This window comes from Chelonia mydas, chromosome 2 (genome assembly GCF_015237465.2).
Source record: "Chelonia mydas isolate rCheMyd1 chromosome 2, rCheMyd1.pri.v2, whole genome shotgun sequence".
Lineage (NCBI taxonomy): Eukaryota > Metazoa > Chordata > Testudines > Cheloniidae > Chelonia > Chelonia mydas.
The window spans coordinates 22,094,363-22,107,128 of record NC_057850.1 but is presented as its reverse complement, the minus strand read 5'-3'; the positions used below and the strand labels follow the sequence as shown (position 1 = coordinate 22,107,128).

Here is a 12,766-nt window from a genome sequence, read left to right as displayed (position 1 = left end):
GGGGTGAGTAGGTAGAACAATAGCCCTGTCTACTCCTCTCTCTTCCCCCCCCCCGCCCACTTTCAGGTGAGTTGCTCCTAAGCACCATAATTAGTAGCCTCTGCACTCCCGGGGGCGTGCAAGGTGGGTTGGGGGAAGCTGCATTACTGCCTCCCATATTGCTGCCTACAGGGCTGGCCATGATCATGCCCTAAATATTTACAGTGCAATTCAAAAACCAAAATGAAAGGTTCTGCCCCTCATCCAGGGAACATTAACTACCCAATTGAAAGCCACCAAACCTGAGAAGATAAGCCACAAAGCAGCTGCGTGTGTCTGTGTTATTTCTGCTAGGGTGGTTCTTTCTGCTGATTGCTTTGGCTTGGTGTCTATCTGCATGAGCACTAGCTCTTTCGGGTTTGTTTGCTTGTTTAGTTTTTCTGGCCGTTTCCTGGCAACAGCTGAGGATTTATTTTTTAACCCTTAAAGAAACTACCACGGCCGTTCAACCCGGGGTGGACTTTACTTATGTTGAGGTTTTATGCGGGGGGGACGGGTGGTTAGATGGGTGAGATTTTTGCTGTTCCTGCGCTTCTGGATATTGGTGTATGTTTGAAAAAACTTTTATAAGATCAAATCTTGAGGTCCTTACTTGTGCAAGATCCCTCTGACCTCAGAATCTGGCCTGCATAGTTTAAATATCCTATTGCTCTGTTTGACTGAGGCACTGTGCTAATTCCTCACAAAGGGTTTCTGCTAATTCTGGCCATGACTCTGGGGAAATGAAGATACTGCGGCCTGTCTTTGATGACCTCTTCCCTTCACATGAAGGGGGGTTACTGTTTCAGAGATGATTCTCCCACCAACAGTGCACTTCAGAGTGCCATGTGCCTCGGCCAGAGGGTTGCCAGTGAGTTTGCTTGAATTAGATCGTAGTCCTAGCTATTGCAGCTTGAAAGGATGCAGAGCAGAGCCTGCAGCTGAACTAGCAGCAATTGCTTGGATTGGGGTTTCCTGTTAGGAAAGTGAAGAAATGATTTTTCATGAAGCATTTTAGAAAAAAAAAAGCAGTTTTCTATCTCTGGTGCTTATATGTCCTTTGGTACCTTGGCACCTCACAATCTATTCACAACACTCTTGTGAGATAGCAAAGTGCTATTACCCCATTTTACAGATGGGGAACTGAGGCACAGAGAGACTAAGTGAGTTGACCAAGGTCACACAGGAAGTTTGTAGCAGAACAGGGAATTGAACCAGGGTTTTGTCACTCCAAGGCTAGTGCCCTAACTACTGGACCATTGTAACAAAAGCATCAGAAGCCTCTTGTTTATAGGTCTGGATGGTGTGTGCAGGACATACTGGTATCAGTGTAACCCCTCCATTTGTGCCCGAGGAAGTCATCCCCTTCTTTTACACCACTGCTGAAGGAGATGAAGTGATCATTGTTATCATTCCCTGAGGAGTGTAGTTGAAATAAGATGCAAAACAGCATGTTAGCAGAGAGGTGCAAAAGAAAGTTAATCTGTATGCGGAACAGTTTGGTCTACTGGGTTAATTTGTTATTATTTGCACTGCAGCAGTGCTTGCAAGCCCCCAAATGAGCCCAGGGCTCCATTGTGCTAGGTACTGTATGGACACATAGTGACAGACAGTCCCTTTTCTGGAGATCTTAGAATCTGAACCAGACAGGGTTCAGGGTGGGAGACAGGAAGTGTTAGCTCCACTTTACAGTCTTATTTAACATCTCTAGTAAGGATCTGGGAGAGGTGATAAATAGCAGGTGGAACGGTCTTTAGAACAAAAAGAAAGAAACAGGCAGATGACAGTAAGAGTCAGACATGGTCCAGTGTTGGGCTGAGTGGGAGGAGGGCTTTGCTGGGTCCTCATGCATCCATTCAGCAGCTGGCTAGGCTTGCCGCCTAGGTCCTTCGGGTCATGGCAGGGGAAGTGGCCAACCTGCCTTAAGGTGCTGCACAACCCCAAGGGAATGTGGTCTGCCAACATGGGGTTATAGGCTGGGGCAGAGAAAGATGGAAGCAGTAAGAAAGGTGAACGTATTGGGAAATCTCATGAGAGACAGTCTAATGTCCACAGAGGATCAATAAAACTGCACGAACAGAGACTTGCAATAACTTCTTAAAGACCCCATGACAGCCTGGCACATATTAATCAAGTAATTGACATACAGGAGCAAACAAAGGCTAATCAGATCTAACTCTGTGCTCATCTCCATAGTTCCTAAGCCTCTAACCTAACAAGCAGAGGCAGCATTAGGCCTGTGAGAGAGCCAAAATAGGCCTTTGTCTCCATGACTGTAATAGAATGTTAAATTGTATTATATGTTCATCCACTAGGTGGTGCAGTGTGTAACACCCCTTCTGACAGCCATGCCTGGCAGTGCATTAAAGCAGCAGTTCTCAAACTGTGGGTCGGGACCCTGTTTTAATGGGGTCGCCAGGACTGGTATTAGACTTGCTGAAGCCCAAGCCCCACCACCCGGGGCCAAAGCTCAAACCCCACCGCTGGGGCCCGGGGCCAAAGCCCAAAGCCCATGGGCTGGGCCGAAGCTCTTGGGCTTTGGCCCCCCTGCCTGTGGTGGTGGGGCTCAGGCTCAGGCTTTGGACCCCCACCCAGGGCGGCAGGGCTTGGGTTTTGGCTTTGTCCACCCCCATCTGGAGTGGCAGGGCTCGAGCGGTCTCAGGCTTCGGTCCCTGCTCCTGAGGTTGTGTAATAGTTTGAAGTTTGAGAACCACTGCATTAAAGGATCTCATGGAAAACACATTTCTATCTATCTCTCTCAGTCCATATCTGGTACAAGAATCTGACCTGCAACCCACCGTGTACATTAAGTAGATGACAATGGGCTTTGTGCCACTTTCAGATACACCCAACCAGAGCAACATTCCCAATTCCCTCTCCATTGTCCCCTCTGACCCTAGCCCCAGGAGCAGAGAGTAAATAATTCCCTAACTGCCTGATCATGCTTACAAAGCTGTACTTTAACTCCACCTCCTGGCTTCTTGGTCTATGCATCAGGGTGACCAGAAGCCATGGAGCTGCATAAACAAGTGGGTGGGGCTTGAGTACCTGGAAGAATGTCATAGGCAAGTGGAACTCATCATGACTACATGGGAGGAGGAGGACAGTCACATGTGAAAGCTGGACAAAGCTCTTCATTTTGCTTCAGATAGGGCCATGCAATACCAAGGCCATTGCAAAGGCATGACATGGATAAATATAACACTTTTATCCTTTCCAGGAGAATATATCTTTGGTCTCTTGCCAAATTGTTCTGAACCTGCTGCCCCTTGTCCTCAAACCCAAGTCTTGCAAAACCCAATTTATCTCTTGTTGTTGCCAGCTATCTTGCATTCCTCCTGTTTTGCTGGTCCAGCTATCCTTAGGATCTGATTCTGCTGAGCACTGAAACATCGCCTCTCTCACCTCTCGTATACCCCATGTCACTGCTGCGTTACTCATTTGCTATATAGCTGATCAGCAAGAATGATTCTTTATAGCAATCTAACTCTACAGCTACCCTTTGTATTCATGTACAACACAGAACCTGCTTTCACTCGTTAGAAGTAGAGTGGGGAATGAATCCAAACCTCAGATCTGGATCTTGGTTTGGTTCTGAGTTTGCAGGCTGTGTAATGGGCCAAATTTGAACACCTCTGAAACCTGGAACATTTAGGTTTGGATCTGAATATTGCGCGCCTGAGTATGTGAGAGTTTGAAGCCTGGGTATTGACCCATTATAGAGATCTGAGGTCAAATTTTGCTCTGTTACATCAGTATGAATCCAGGGTAACTTCATAGGCTTCACCACTGCCCTTGCACTTGTATAACTGAAGAATTTGGCCTAGGAAGTTTGGATCTGGAGTTTGGCCCCTGGATTTTGCTTCAGGCCAATCTCTCTAATCAGAAGGCGAGGGGCTAGGAGAGAAGCTATCATGTGTTTTCTAAGAAAGACCTATTAGTCTTAATTGAAACAGTCTTCAGGCCAAAGCAAATTGGGCTGCCTAAAAGTAGGCACTTAAAATTCATATTTAGGCACCTAAAGAAGTGACCTGATTTAAGAAGTGCTGAGCATCCCCAGATCCTGCTGGAACCTGTAAGCACCCAAATCTGAACATTTTAGCATTGGTGCTTAATCCTCCCCCGGAACTCTTTCATGCTCATATTGGAAGCCTGCTATACTCTTGACAAACCGTATCATCCAAATAGCGTTGCCTGCATGGATCTTAGTGGATCGGATGTACAATGTGACCTCTGAATGATAAAAGATCCCTGGGAGCCCTGGACACCTAAGTAATTATTAATTTCTTTCTAAGGGCTCTGCTTACAACAGAACTAAGGCAACTGCAAGCCTAAGATACGTGTCTCCTGCTCCGCTATGCTCTTTCTTTCTCGATTCAGAGAGTTGCTGGATACAGAAGCCTGAGGTTGATTTCAGATTAGGAATTTGCCTCCAAATAAAAAAAAATTTCTTTTGAAAAATTGACCGAGTATTAGAGCTGTTAAATGTTCCTGAGACTGGTACATCTTCCCTGCCCTGCGCACTATACAGCCTCACATTGCTCCTTGAAACACCTCCCTCCTTTCAGTTAGTCTTCCATAACTGACCTTGCTCTCACCTAAGTAATGTACTAGTTGCCCAGACACCATTATTGGGAATATGATATAAATATCGAGAGAGAGCGAGAGAGACTTTGTTCCACTGTCCTCAGAAGTTAGTACATTGTAATAAAAAGGCAGGACCAAGATACATGCATAAAACCCCATAAGCCTGTTTCCTGATCAGCCACTCTTATCCCTTGGCTTCCCAGACTCTCCCCTGTACTCTCCCTGCCACATCATGTCTAATCTAAGGCTCAGTCATTTGTTTAGGGCATAGTCCTGCATCGGGGGTGGTGCAGAGCTGTCCAGCTCCAGTAGGAGAATGTCTCAACGCTCATGGGGAGCATGCTCATTTCTATGTGGTACAGTACACCCCCCTTGCGGGCCAGTCCCACTTCATGGGCAATACAGAGGCAGGGCAAGGCCAGGGACCCACCTCCTCCTCACCCACTTTGCTGTGTTAGGTTCCACTGGGTAGCACAGAGGGTGCAGTCCCTGCCCTCCCCTCAGCCCAGGGACTGCAATTCTTTGGTCCTTTTGTGGGATACTTTAGCAGATGATGCTGATGGGAGACATGGCTCAGACAGGGAAATCACTCTCACCTTCCCTTTGGATTGAGAGCAGAGGCTGATGCGCATCGTTCATTGGCAGCTCTCTGGCAGTTAAAGCAGCTGTGATGATGGGCTAAGAAGGGAGCACTATTCAGTCCATTTTGGCACAAAGTGTGATGGCATGATATGGAGTGCTTAGGACGTGGGTTATAGGAGCAGAGGAGGAAGGGGGATTGTCTTTGGAATTCTCTAGCGACACCAAAGATCCCTGGGGGAAACGGTGACAAGATTCTAGAAATCCCTCTTTATGTTAAAGATGGGAAGACAGGCCAGTTTAGATTTAGTTTTTTAAAACATTTTTATTGCATGAGAACATTTTGTGTGATAGGCTTGGCCTGAACCTCATGTCCAGGTAACACAAGGATTACCTGGCAACATGTTCCCCCACTGTAAAGAAAATAAACGGTGTGGATTTTTTATTGCTAGTGCCACATTTTTTGCATGCTACTTGGAAGCTGGTCAAGAAGGTGACTTCTTCTCATGTTTCTCCCTTTGTGACAGCAGTCTTAGTGTAGCAGTGCCACTAGCAGCTTTCTGAAGTCCCCAGAGATGTCTGATTTGATGGCCTCTGCTAAGGACTTGTTGTATATTTTCTGGAACTTCTCCTTTATTGTTTGAAGGTCAATCTGAAATGGAAAGAATTTTTAGAAGTGCGGAGCTGTTTTGCACCATACCTCACTCTTCTAGGTCCTGATCCAAAGCCCACTGCAGTCAGTGGGAAGATTCCGATTGATTTTAATCAGATTTGGATCCAGGGCCTTGGTGGGGAAGGAGTAGGTTCAAAACCGTGGAGCACTTTTAGCTCAAACTTGATATCCTGACTGCTGCCCTTACACAGTGGCTCAAGTTACGGTCTCCTCTGGAAGACATTCATGGGTGGTAAGGAGTGGGGGAGAAATTTCCAGGAATAGAATTAAAAAAATAAATAGTTTTTGGGTCATACATAACTTTCTGGTTGCTAAGGACAGAGAACCAGATGTTATATGTTAGTCCATAAAAGATGGCATCAATGATATGGGTCATATCTTTATTACGGAGGTTCTCAAATGTTTTCATAGTCAGGCCACAACTTAACAGGGAGAGTGTCCTGGAGACTAATTTCCAGCCCCACCATTCCAATCATATGGATAATCACTTTGCCTCTCCGTCACATGAACCTTTTCCCTTCCTACTCAAGACCACTTAACATCACAGTGGCGACAACAGCTTACATGGAAGAGTAATGTTCAGACACTGTTTATGGAGCTGAAATGTCTTGAGCATGTTTTGTGCTTTGTGAAAAGACTTTAATCATAGTCTGCGTTGGCTCTTATCTTCTTCTCTCCTTCTCCTCTGCCCTGTTTTTCCCATCTGGAAACAGACAGAGCCTGCACCATGTGACTCCCTAGCTCTCCACTGACCATACTTTGGGAACTGCTTCTTTATCGTTATTTAATTAGGATTTTTTTAACAAAGCTCTTTGGGACCAAACAACTTATCTCCCAGTTGAATAATGGTGGCCAACTTTAATCTAGATGTGTTTGGCTCCATTGTGCAATTACTAATGTGTCTCATGCATCGTTCTTTTAAAAAAAAATAAATTGATTTGGTATCAAGGCTAGAGTCTGTTCTCAGTTTTAGGGGTGTAAAAACAGTAATAGCACTGAAGTCTATGGAGCTTCGTTGAATTTAAATTGCAAAACTGACTGAGCACAGAATCTGGTCCTACTACTGTAATTCATTCCTTCTAAATTTCACACTTATCCACCAGAAGATTTGGGGCCTCTCAGATCCCAGCATATCTTACCTCAGCCCGAGTCACAAGGATGCGAATCAAAGTCTCCTCGTCTGTCCCTGCGCCCTTCATTGCCTCATACAGACGGGTGGCAAAGTAGCCTTGGCAATCTCTGGCACATCTCACTAAAGAAGAAAAGTGAAATTGACCTCATGAGCCTTGTTCAGTTCATATTCCGCACTGTAGCTTCAGTAGGAGGAGAACAACAGCCCTCTGAATGGAAACCTAGACATCCCCAATGTCAGTACCCAACTGGACGTGCATTGTTGTAGGGCCTTAGTCCTGCAACTGGCATTGTGGAGATGCAAGGGTCAACCCATATCATTACAGGTGACAGACTGGAGCCTAAAAGTGAATGTATTGCCCTACAGAGAGAGCATGTTATATAACTGTGAATATCAAAATTGAATAAACATGTTAATGCAAGCACAGAAGGGCTGAAAATGTTGATGTTTATATTCCAGAATGAAAACGAATTGTATGGGCACACGGTTTTCGTTCTTTTGGCCTGTCTGGAATTCTGCTCCCTGCCAATTTACTCCTGAGTGGATGATGTTGGCTTACTTCTGTGCTCTGAGACCTAAGATCTAGATAGCTCATGCTGGGGCTTAATGGAGGTTCTTCCCACAGACACATGGGGCAAGTCAACATTAATTGGTTCTGTCCCGCAGTGGTCTTTCCGTGTCTCAACCTAGTTCTAACAAAGCAAATTATCACTGTGTTTATACACATAAGAACCCCAATGGCTAAAGTCAAGTGAGGATGAAAACTAGAGAGAAAAGCTATAGACTTTCTTTTTACCAAGAGTGAGAAAGGCCTTCTCCAAATCTCCAGATGTTTCACTTTTAATGGCATCTTCAATGTCTCTCCCCTTCAGCTAAAGAGATAATGAAAAAATTAATTATAGCTTCTGTTTGTGCAGTAATCTATCCTTCTAGTAATAAGAACAGCACTAAGCCACTCCTGTTTCTGATCAGATGGCTTTTAACATGGCAACAGACTGATTTAGATAATATTGATACCTTCTTTGACTTTAGGGAGTAAGCTTTTAACTACTTTAATCCCCATAGTGGGCAAGGGTCTCACTCCGTCTCAAAGGACCAGATCCTCAGCTGGTGTAACTCTTCCTGGCTCCATTGACATTGATAGAACTATACCGATTTAATTCAGCTGACTCAGAATATGTAACGTGCATCCTTAAAGGTAACTGAAACATTTGCAGTAGGTGTTGTAGTGAATCATCTCATGACTTCTTCTTGGGGAGACCTCCAATTGAGAGAGACTGTTCGCACCTCCTCTGTCCCACCAAAGACTTGGATAGGTCCAGACAGTCAAGGTAGATTTTGGTGGGTTGTAACTTATTTTCTTTGGGTAAAGGTAGTTTAGAAGGGTCTCAGTTTTGCTTGGGTTTTGTACCACACTGTAGGGAGGAGACAGTCGGGCAGGGAAGGGGAAAATATTTTGAAGTTAAAATCTGTTCTAATTTTTGTGAATAAAGAAAATCTTCTATTTGTAAAAAATGAGATAATTTTCCTCGACTCCGCCTCGCAAGACAGGATTCTTCCACTCTGGAATATCTGCTCAAATGAGAGATGGGCAAAACTGGGAATGTTTGGGGTTGAGTTCTGCAAAACCAGGCTTGATTTGAATCTAGTCTTGCAAATCAAACCCATCAAAATATGGAGAGGATTCATATGTGGACAGATGGCTTTAGTCTCGGGCCCATCGCGACTTCAAATACAGATGGAAAGGATGCAGGTGGGTTTGATTTGGACAACCCGTGTTTGGCTTTTGCTTTAGAAATTCAGGGGATTTCAGATTTGAGGCTCATTTATCGAAACTGCCAGAGTTTGGGTAGTGTTTATGTGTACATGTGTGTAGATAAATGGTTCTGGCTTTGGCCTCTCTAGCCACAAACAAAAGTTTGGAGTAAGTTGTGAATATATTTCCAACAATGCCTTACTAGATTTTCCCCCTCATCAAGAGATTCAATGGTTCTAATCATCTGCTGAACACAGAATAAGTTTAGGAAGGTAAATAAATGCAAGTTCTCGCCTTAAGGCAATCATGTTCAGGCATCAAAACACAGTGACATTTCTTTTTAAGAATTTATATAAAGAAACAGAGAATCATAAAATGGTCCTCCCTAATGGGAAATGTCATCTTGTCCATCCTCCAGCCAGAGCCAGAGAGTTCTGTCTAGTGTGTTCTGGAGTGTTTTGTCCAGTCCAGTTTTAAATACTGCAAGTGACAGAGTTTCTACCACTTCTTATGGGAGATGATTCCCCAGCTACTGCTTCTCATTGTTAAACTAATTCTCAACCTAATGCATTTTATCTTAACTCCCTGCCTTGTAAATAGCTATGAACTTTGTCTAAACAAACCTGAATTTCATTTATAACATTACATAGGCCTCCAACACACTCAACAGGGTTTTGGTTTTTGGCTCTTCATTTCAGTAGCCGGGATGGAGCTGTTATGTTTTCAGCAAGAGCTGTTTATATTTCAGATGGGACTAAGCTGCAAAGTTTAGCTCCAAACATTCCCAAAGTTCAGGTGTGTGTGCATCTTGGGGTTTTGTTTGGGCCCTCTCTAATTTATATATTTTGAGAGAAAAGTGCGTCCACTTAGTCACAAGCGGGACATACCATCTTACCTTCTCCTACATTGTCCTTATTCTCTTCCTAATTATTTTTCAGGCTCCATGGGCTTAATTCCAAAAAATTTGGAAGCCTCTAGTGAAAAGAGGTCCATTTTTTGCATGGGAGAACAGCAAGAGCTAGATTCAAGAGGCCTTCCCATTGAGACTTTCATTGAGACTGGAGGATCAGGATGAGAGACATAGATTCCCACCCATCAGATCTCTGCTTCAGTGGAGAGGAGCAGAAAGTGAGAACCTCAAGATCTTTGGTCAGGGGCCTAGTAGCTGTGCAATGTACCCCTTTGCTGAATCTTTGCAGTGTGACTGGGGAAAGGTCACCCTCTCTGTTATTCATAGGGTTGGGGGAAGACAGGACAACAATCAAAAACTTATTTTGCTGGATATTATGGGGCAGATCCTCAACTGGTGCAAATTGATGTAGACCATTCATTACAGCATTTGAAGAGCTGGCCCTATACATATATTGCTAGATGTTTCGAATGTCTGACCTCTCCTTAAAATTACAAATAAAGAATCATATGTTCCAATTGTAAGTAGATCTGCTCTAGGAATTATTTTGGGGATGTTCTATGGCCAGTGTTATGCAGGAGGTCAGACTAGATCAGAATGGCCCTTTCTGGCCTTGGATTCTATGAATGTGAGAATTAATTCCATTAAATTACCACTGAGCTCCATGCTGCACAATACCTGTCACAGAACAAAAAAACCAACAACCAACAAAACTTACCTTTTCATAAGCTTGAAAGGTAGCTCTTAGCTGCATGTAGTTTCTCTTTGCTAAGACAACACTGAAAACCAATTCGTCTGTACCCCAGCAGCCTTCCCCTGCCTCAAAAATTGAATGTTAAAATTAACCGTTTTTAAATGTTTGGGGTTTTTTTTTTCATATTTTTAAAAACCAGACATTGCAGTGAACCCAATGCACCCAATTCTGTTCCCAACCTGCCATTTTATTGGTACAATTTAATGCCATTGTCTTTGGGGTTGTTCAACATTTAGACACCTTAGAAATGCCATAGACAGATAAAGACCATGACAATTGGGGATTTCTCCATTATTTCACTTACTTCATACAGCTCTTTGGCATCTTTCCCAGCGAGCTCTGCATCGATCTCCAGGCCTTCATCTCGGTCAGCCTACAGAAAGGGACATTGTGTTAAAAAAGAGAACACGTGCTTACTACTCTTGTACAGTAGAACCTCAGAGGTACAAACACCAGCCTTCCGAACTGACTGGTCAACTACATACCTCCTTTGGAACCGGAAATACTCAATCAGGCAGTAGCAGAGACAAAAAACAACAACAACATAAAGCAAATACAGCACAGTACTGTGTTAAATGTAAACTACTAAAAAATAAAGGGACAGTTTACATTTTGTTTTGACAAGGTAAGGAAATTGTTTCCGTGCTTGCTTCATTTAAAGTAAGACGGTTAAAAGCAGCATTTTTCTTCTGCATAGTAAAGTTTCAAAGCTGTATTAAGTCAATGTTCAGTTGTAAAATTTTGAAAGAACGAGCATAACATTTTGTTCAGCGTTATGAACAACCTCCATTCCCGAGGTGTTTGTAACTATGAGGTTCTACTGTACTAGAATGGAGCGTTTTCCTTTTTGCCTTCACAAGCTGCTTCCTCGTAGTCTTTTTGCTGCCATCTACTGGCCATTGTCTAGTGCTGTATCAACAAATTACACAGGGCTAAATTCTACTTTGGCTTACCTTGCACCCTGCGCAATCCCATTGATTTCAAAGGTACAAATCAGGGCAGAATTTAGCCCATAGTATTTGCTTTACTTCAGAGATGCTAGTTCACCAAGGCTAGTATCCTGCCTTCTGCAACACTCAATACCTGTTGCTTCAGAAGAAGGTGAAGAGATCCTATGATTTACCGACACAGTTGTGCAATGCTGTACAGTGGAGGCCTCCCAAGTGATCCCTGACTGTCAGGAACATGTAGCCTTGTAACCCTACAGCTGAAACTTTCTTGCAAGAATAGGGGAATACGGAGGCACGTCTGTCACAACAGTCAATTTAAAAAAAGATTTCCAATACCTGCAGTGAAATGTCGCTTTTGTCACATTTCTATTCCTTAATAACAGTCATGTGGCCCTGTACTCTTCCTCCCTATTTAACAATCAGAACCATTCACTGACACCTGCCTTTTTAGCGTTGCTTTAATTTTCTACAGGAATTTCTGGTAGCACCTATCAAGGACAAATCTATGAATATTCCCTGGTTTGTCCCCCCTGAAAATACACCCAGAGGGGTCAAACAAAACTATTGTGGCTTCCCACATTCTAGAATGGGAATGTAGCTGTCATGTATTTAGCTATGCCACTGTTGTGCCTTTCCTTCCTGTGTGCTGTACCTTTTCATTTCTGTCTGTCTGCAGAGATGGACAGTCGTTTTGTGTTCAGTGCATTCTCTCTCTCTCTCTCTCTCTCTCACTCTCACACACACACACACACACAATCCAGCTCTCATGGAGACTTCACTTTTGTTCTTGTTTTCTTAATCTAAAACAAAGAGCATTCTGTCTGATGTAATGTTTGCTCTGTGTGAATCGAAAAACATAGCAAGCCCCTCCTACCCTTTCTCTGTCTTATCTGTTTACATTGTAAGCTTTTTGGGGCAGGGACTGTTTCTAATTATGTCTCTGGTACAATGCAACCCTGATCATGGTTAGGTACTCTAGGCATAACCATAATACACAAAATAAAGTAGGAATAATCCAGTATCTTCAATGGAGGAATAATACTATGCAAGATCTAAAAGCTCTTAGTGAGAATTACCATCAATGGTAAAATATGCCCTTGACCAAAAGAGGTGGGGTGCAAACCGTGAGAATGGCCAAGGACTGCTATGGTCTATAGAACCAGGTGGTAAGTAAGTAAAAGCCCAGCACAACAGTGCAATAATAAAATTTCCCTGGACTGGGGGCAGATCCTCTGTTGTGTCCCTAGGTTTTATACGTATATAAATCTCAGATAGGAAGAGCCAAGGCTGAGCTGTTATTGGAGCCATGGTCACATCCAGCCTGAATTGTACACTTGTCTTTAATTATGACTCTCGATTTGGTTAAAAGGCTGTAAGTATAGATGTTTTGCTGTAAAAAGCCTGTGT

The 12,766-nt window shown here is 43.6% G+C and overlaps 1 protein-coding gene across 2 annotated transcripts in view; it reads right to left on the bottom strand.

Moving 5' to 3' along the window:
* Positions 1-5,489: 5,489 nt before the first annotated feature.
* Positions 5,490-12,766, bottom strand: part of ANXA13 (annexin A13) — a 61,783-nt gene continuing 54,506 nt past the window's right edge. The window contains exons 7-11 of one of the 2 annotated variants that reach the window (XM_037892039.2): positions 10,714-10,782; positions 10,374-10,475; positions 7,786-7,861; positions 6,997-7,109; positions 5,490-5,836 (exon numbers count right to left, since the gene is read on the bottom strand). In XM_037892039.2, the coding sequence (XP_037747967.1) occupies positions 5,717-5,836; positions 6,997-7,109; positions 7,786-7,861; positions 10,374-10,475; positions 10,714-10,782 (480 nt within the window). In that variant the 3' untranslated portion in view covers positions 5,490-5,716. The remainder of the gene's footprint in view (positions 5,837-6,996; positions 7,110-7,785; positions 7,862-10,373; positions 10,476-10,713; positions 10,783-12,766) is intronic. The other variant, XM_043539129.1, reaches the window with a different exon arrangement.